The sequence below is a fragment of the Punica granatum genome, chromosome 6 (genome assembly GCF_007655135.1).
Source record: "Punica granatum isolate Tunisia-2019 chromosome 6, ASM765513v2, whole genome shotgun sequence".
Lineage (NCBI taxonomy): Eukaryota > Viridiplantae > Streptophyta > Magnoliopsida > Myrtales > Lythraceae > Punica > Punica granatum.
This window is the reverse complement of record NC_045132.1, coordinates 1,160,648-1,168,280: the sequence shown is the minus strand read 5'-3', so window position 1 is coordinate 1,168,280 and position 7,633 is coordinate 1,160,648. Positions and strand designations below refer to the sequence as shown.

The window sequence follows — 7,633 nt, the reverse complement described above, 5'->3', positions numbered from 1 at the left end:
AAACATAAGGAAGGAAGCACCAAACTAAGAAAATTATTTCGTGAAAATTCTTCTATCAAAACATTAATTTATAGAAAGAGGCAAACAAAGCTCGAGTAAATTAACTTATAAATTGCAGAAATTGACCAAAAAGAATTTACCTTTCTATGGGCGTATAGAGTGAATTAAGCTTGTAAGCAACTCCGAGCGCATCGAGGGCAAGCCACGCGTTGGTAGAGTACGATGGCGGATCCAGTGGTCCTCAGCTCCGCCGCCTTCTCCAGCACTATCACCATCACCCTAACCCCAACCCTCTTCAGGGCCACTGCGGTTGCCAAGCCGCGGATGCCGGCCCCGACTATAACCACTTCATCCTCCATGATTGTGAATGACATACATGGAATCTATCTATCATTATCTCATATTCAGCTGGCCTTGCTGATTTATATATGGGGATACATGTGGGAGGAGACCCGGGAGAGCGACATGTAGCCATGTCTTGTGGGCCCCACAATTTGTCTCTCACAAGTCACGGGTCCGTCAGCCACAAGAAAATTGAATGAATCTAAATTGTTGCAGAACGACTTGGTAGACGACGCTATACCAAATTGAATTAAATCTAGGATTTAGAATGAAAATGCCAAAAATTAAAGACTAAAAATGACTCATCAAAAGAGGGTATAGTAAAGTGGTGCATACCGTCATCTGATAATTAAGAAATTTTATATTAATACTTAATGAGACTATTCTGATCTTTTATTAATTATTTAGAAACTTTATTTTATTGTACCGAACTCATCTGTCTCATCGAAAGGGGAAAAAAAAAACAAAAGAAAGACTAAAAATGACTGTTCCCTCAGAGCTATACCTATATGTATACACACACGAGAAAGAACCAACTTATCCAAAGCAGATCAAGCACTATACAACTGACTGCATCATAATTGGAGTACTATATCTGTGCCCGTCTCATCTTCGGATCCCCCAACAGAAAGAGCACCATACTTGCGACCTCTCTTGTCATCCAACTGTTGTAGAACAGATAGATGGTACTAGAAGGAGGCGATCCAACAGGGGTACAGAAAGGAATGACATGCTTCACAATGAGGGATGTTCATGGAAAGGGTTTGAGATAGTGTTGTTCTCCAACCCAAACCCAAACCCTTTAGAAAGTGTTGTTCTCCAACCACGGGTCCTTAGCTTCGCTGCCTTCTCCAGCACCACCGCCCTAACCCCAACCCTCTTCAGGACAACTGCAGTTGCCAAGCCCCGATGCCGGTCCCAACTATAATTACTTCCTCCCCCATGATTGTGAAAGACATGACATTGTATTTCATATTTGATTTGATATGATGAATAAAGTGAAAATAGATACTCCCAATTTATATATGATCTGAGGTTTCCGTGACCATGCGAAATAGACAGAGGTCCCACATATGTCTTTGACAAGTCTGTTCTCCCCAGGAGAAATTAGAAATTGACTTGTTAACGTATGGGAATAAAAAAAAAAACCTAATAAATCCCTTAATTGGATTGTTCAAGACTCATTGGACTTTTGAAAATTAGGGTACGCATCGAAAAAATAATTCAAAAAAAAGAGGAAGAAATTAGAAAAGACTTGTTGATTTTTCAGCCAAGAAAAATTTTAAAAGTACTAAACTATATAAAGAAAAAGGAGATGTAGAAAGACATCAAGCACTACCATTACATGACATGGCTTGATATGCATTTCTAAACTGTTTGATTTTCAACGGGAAAATGATATCTTCAGATGCCAATTCCTTTTAGAGTATATATTGTATTCAGGTTTTTGTATGGGGTCAATTTCTGTGCTACCAATTATTAATCCACTATATTTTGAACCTCGACCTATGAATTGAATTCTAGAGGAAGATTTTTTTTTTTGAAAAGTACAAAAACCCACATTTTAGTTCAGGATCGGGACAAATTGCAACATGTGCTTTTGTTATGGATAGTTAGCCCCCCTATGGTGTACTCCGTTAGCCATAGGGAGTTATGATGTTAGTTTTTTTTCATTTTTAGTCCTTAATCTTTAGCCTTTTAATCATTTTGATTCTAAATCTTTTTTCTTTTATCATTTATATCCTCAACTTTCCATTTTTTTTATTTTAGTCCTCGAAAGAAAATCAAAAGGAAAGGAGGGCTCAGGGCCACCAATTGGCGACCTCGACCCCTACACCGAGTCACCAGCGTCCTCCGTGGGTATCGGTGTTCCCGATCAATTCGTGGGCTGGGGCCACCAATCGACGAACCCAGCCCCTCCACAAAGGCAGCCAGTACCCACGGAGGACGCCGACAACCTTGGTGGAGGGGTTGGGGTTGCCAATTGGCGGCTCTGACCCCTCCTTTCTTTTCAATTTTCTTTCTAGGACTAAAATTAAAAAATGAAAAGTTGAGGATAGAAATGACAAAGAAAAAAGATTTAGAATCAAAATGATTAAAAAACTATAGATTGAGGACTAAAAATGGAAAAAGACTAACGTCGTAACACCCAATGACTAACGGAGTACACTATAAGGGGGCTAATTGTCCCTAACAAAAGCACATGGTACAATTTGTCTCGATTCCAAACCATAATGAAAGTTTTTGTACTTTTCCCTTCTTCTTTTTTTTGGGTGTGAATCCCAACTGGTATCTGGAAGTCCAATATATGCCCCGACTAATGCAGTCGAGCCGGTTTATATAGGAAGATTTTTCATTATGATGTTTTGACCATATCCGGTTTCCTGATTCTTACCTGGACCAGCGACATATTACGAACATATATGTATAAATATATATATATATATATATATTAGATTTGCATCAGTAGATCACATCAAATTCCAACGACAGGCAGTAACAATTGAGTTGAATCTTCAATTTTAAGCATCATTTTGAATAAATTGAATAGAATAAGTTCTATTTCTATTCAGTTTCTGAATCTGCTTTCTATTACGAAGCCAAAAAGACCATGAAAACTGCCATCGCAAACATAGTATCCATTGCAATCTTTAGTTTTCGTAAACAATTTCAATATAGCATGTAAATCTTTTAGAGCATCCAAATTTTACGCTCCATAACCTCTTCTCGGTCCATCCCTGAATCAGCCATTTCAATTGTATCATATGTTGCTCTTCTTTCTTTTTCCATGTTACTTAAACAAGAAATATTACCAATCTCTTTGAGGAATAGTTCACTATGGCTAAACATTGTATGTTAACTCTTTTGGTCTGAGCTTGCAGACATAAAATTAAAGAAATCGGAGAAGCTCCCAATTTTGTTGTTGTGATGATATTCAAATTTCGACATTTGTGGTATCAAACAGAAATTTGCCAATTTTTATGAAATATGACATAAAATCATGTGTATTTATTTGGACTAGTACCGTCTGAACTTCCATGGGGCTTCAAAACGAGGATGCTCCCTGTCAACCCTTATTAGGTTGTTAATCCACTTGACCATTAGCACGTGAATTTTCCGATCGGTAAGGGAACGGATGGCAAACTGATGGTTAAACCCTTGGGCCTTGATTATGGCTTCTGGTGTTAACTCCAGCGACTGACAGAAGACTGCTTTGATATTGAGCTTCAATGTCAGCTCCAGTTGCTCCGATGACCTCATGAAATCCATACATGCATGAAAATTGGTTTCTTGCCCAGTTTGGGCATTGATCCAGTGCTTATGTCAGCATCTCACCGGCGAGAGAGAATGTAGAGAGATAGACGGAGTACATGGAAGGAAAATCAGAAGTACAAATTGAATTGCGTTTCCGCGAACTAACCTGAGATATTTACAGCTTGCGCCTTGTGATGACATGAGGTGCTCTTATTTCTTTGTAGAAATGCAAGTCCAACATATATGATCTGCCGTTTCTTTCTCTGTAACTTATCTTTTACCAATTTGGCAATGCCGAGATCCATACTCGCTCTTGCCTGATATTCAAGGAAGGGAATTGGGTTTCCATGACCTCAACTGGACTCGACATTATATTCATATTCTCTTCCTCCTTTGCTCTTTGTTGGTTCATCTTAGAGCAGAAAATTTCTGTGCTGTCGACATAATTTAGGAGACAAATCCAATGGGAAGATTTGACACATTAATAATTTATGGTACGAAAATGCGTTGTTGTACCTCAGAAATATGCATCAGAACATCATGTTCTGTCTTTCTTTGTTTCAGAACATCAGAAGGTTTACATTGTTCCATGTAGGACTCACAGAGATTCATGGTTAATAGGGTTAGTATACAATCATAGAAATGTTTATAGTCGCCATATGGAGTTGAATCGAGCAACGATAGCATGGACTATCTCAGTAAATCCTCAATAGTACTGATCCTTTTCAAACAAAGAGTACTTAAGCAATGGTGAATCCATCACTTAGTTGACAAATTGATCAATCGACATCCATGTCTTCATTATTCATAAAAATGAAAAACTTGACCAACATCTTCACTAGTACATCGACTTGTTCCACTATTCAATTCAATGTAAGTCGGATTAGGACTCTCAACTTACCAAAACAAATACGTACTTCTTTTGTCTACTTAAGCTTAAAAAGCGCTTCCAGATTGTACGGCCCAATTACTTCGGTGCTTCCGCTCCACATCAGCTCAGCAACTTGCTTGTTGACCTTCTCTGAAGGATGACCCGCATCAAAGAAGACATACTCAGAGGGATTGGCACACAGTTCATACTCCGTCTCCCCATTTCTCCCTCCACAGCTTGACCTCCCTCTGTAGGGACCTGACCCACAGCATGCCTCCTTACCTTCCTTGAAACCTTCACATATGACACATTTTTGAAGATTTACCGAGTAGAGTTGCGCTCCTTTTCTGCTATCCTAAACTTTCGAGGAAAACTAATTCAATTATGCTAAGAGATTTTTTTCGTTAGAAAATTTTCATTGGAATAGTCCTGTTTATCCAGGATCGAACCCTCAAAGCAGTTAATATAACAAGTTTGCAGAAAAAGAGACTCGCATAATAGGCTAGATAGTATGTACTAGTTGTATGACTTACCGTATTTGGAAGGGTTGTTGATCTTTTCCCTGAGAACATCAAAAAAGTTGAAATTAGAGTACTTGAATTCGTCTAGCTCGCTCCTTAGGAGGGCTCTGCTAAGAGCACCATTGTGGAGCTTCGATAGCTCGTTGAGTTCCTTTAAGCAAGAACCAGTAGTTCCTGCCAGGGATCTCATATCCGGAAGGCAACCGATTGGCCCTAAGTTGAGGAATCCGAATTTTCTTCCTCCTTTGCTATGTATTCCCTATTTGAGCCGAAAAACAAAAATGGAAACTTTGTTATTCGATTCTCATACTAAAAGCAGCTGTTACAGGAGACTGAATCTACTTATTAAAAAAGTATTGTGGGGATGGACATATTTACTTTGATCACTGACGTAAGATTCCCAATCACCATTGCCATGTACTGTTCGTGAGAATGGGACTGGAACAGAGCGGAGTTCGCGACGAAAGGGAAGGCGTAGTCGTTGCTTCCGATGCTGATCAGATAAACTGCCTTCGACAGTATTTTCTCAGCCATTTCATGCCCAAAATTCTCCTTCAACTGCTCCTCCATATGCTCGAATTGCCTTAGCTGCAACATCAGGTCAACCACCTACAGTAGATATACCAAATACCCAAACAGGAATTTTAGAACATAGTGATATGATAACTGAAGGACTGTTTGGTTTGTAAGACAAAGGAATCGAACAAAATCACAAGTTGAACTTTTTCTTCCACATGATTACATACGAAAACAGAAAGCTGGATGTTTTCTTCAGTTTCAGATATATTACTGTAATATTGGCACTGAACTCTGTGGCAAAGGCAGTCGCCGTATGATTGATTCTGTTGGAATGAAAGATGTGTAGAGACTTACAAATCCAGGAAATGTTTCTGCAAGAGCACCCGCTCCGGCAGATGCGAAGTTTGCCCCTCCCATAAACTGGTACTTTCCTGGCTTCAGGTATGGCGGAATCAATGGAAGTCCTGCATATTTAGCTATGGACCCAGAAAGAATGGAAAATTTAATCAAAGCTCTTGCACCAAATAATGAATTTTTACATAAAAAATCAAGTGTAGAATGCTTAGTTTATTCCTTTGTTACCTATAAAATCAGGCATGATTAGGCCATCGGAAAATCTTCCAGTTGGATGCTTGAAGAAACTCTCTCCGTATGGATAGACATTTGCCCGGAACCGTGATGTAGTGTTGATGAAATTATTGTTTCCACAATCAAACAGAGAGTCCCCGAAAATGAACAGCGCAGCCTGGTTCTCTGGCTGCCAGAGCGAAGCACTGCAGCTTGCTCGACCGGCGAGGACGGCCACAAGGATAGTGAGGAAATGCGTAGGAATTGACATGTTCCGGTCGCTCGTCTGGTTGTATCAGGCTATGTTTTCTTATAGTATGTTATCTTCTTGGTCTTTGGTGTCGACATATGTAGTGTTTTCCCACTCTCAAAGTTCAAAACGGAAAATCATTGTTAATTGAGGTGTTCAGTCTTATGAATTGAATAAGGAGTGCAAGATATAAGAGAGTATGTCATACAAATAGACAATAATATTTAACAAAACAAAAAAATCATTGAAAAGATCAAGTCATGCCTCCAACATTGACTTTTCTAGATAACTGATAATAACTGTAATATTTTACGATACAATAGCCGTACGGTGCAATCACATGTTTTGACTACAATATATGAGAATCAAATTCAGAATTTTTTGATTTCCAAATGAAATCGAGTGTCACTACACTTTAACTGTCTTTCATAAATTATGGTTACTCTTCTCTCGGAGTTGATCGCACTCATTTGGGTCCTCCATTTGGGGCTGCTTATTGCAAAGTGGCAACACTTCAATTTTTTTTTTTCTCTATTTGATGTAACATAGCTTTGCTTGGACATCAAGAAACTCAACGATGCTTATTCCCTTAAATATATCTCGATATGGATAATATAACACCCCTCTCCTACAGGCCTTTTGGTTGTTTAGTAATAGCGATGGTGATTATTTATCAAGCCGATCATAAGTCTGAGGAATACTATATACACGTGTGATATTCACTTCGGATATCTAATCAGAAGGGCGGGTGCGTTACACGTGTTGTGCATCTTCATGAGTTGTCGTTATCTATTGTTATAGAAATAAGAATGTAATTATGATATATAAATAAATTTAACTAAGCTATTTTTTTTACTGCATAACTTTTTAATGTGTAATATAAACAAAGAGTACCTTGAATTGTGGGGACTGACCTCGAGTAATGAAAGATATATAAAACCTTCGAAGAAGTGTTTCACCATCCAAAAATTTCTTTTTATTATTTTCTTATCGTGAAGGAAAAAAGGGATGAAACTTTAAACTAATCTATTAGTCGGGCGAAATATGGACTCCCCTCATTATAAAAGAAAAATGCAAAAATCTTTATTTCGTGTTGCTCCATTGACGGACACACGGTTAAAGCATAATTCCCTCTTGAAACTCTCTTTTACCTTAACAAAAGAGCAGAAGAAAGGGCAGAAGGAGGGAGTGGCCGAAAAGGCACCAAGTGGCGGCGGAGTCCGAGTATGTTCGGAACTTACGGCCAAAGGGCAGTCAAGAGTGGTAACTGTCGTGAACCAATATACGCGCGGAACCTGTGTGTATGAT

The 7,633-nt window shown here is 38.8% G+C and overlaps 1 protein-coding gene across 1 annotated transcript; it reads right to left on the bottom strand.

Annotated features, from left to right (window-relative positions):
• Positions 1-4,262: 4,262 nt before the first annotated feature.
• On the bottom strand, positions 4,263-6,441 carry LOC116210486 (GDSL esterase/lipase 1-like). The gene is made up of 5 exons (XM_031544363.1): positions 6,091-6,441; positions 5,863-5,984; positions 5,368-5,598; positions 5,002-5,248; positions 4,263-4,762 (listed from the first exon to the last, which is right to left on the bottom strand). The coding sequence occupies exons 1-5, from the start codon at positions 6,344-6,346 to the stop codon at positions 4,524-4,526; spliced, it is 1,095 nt and encodes a 364-aa protein (XP_031400223.1). The 5' UTR covers positions 6,347-6,441; the 3' UTR covers positions 4,263-4,523.
• Between the last annotated feature and the right edge of the window lie 1,192 nt (positions 6,442-7,633).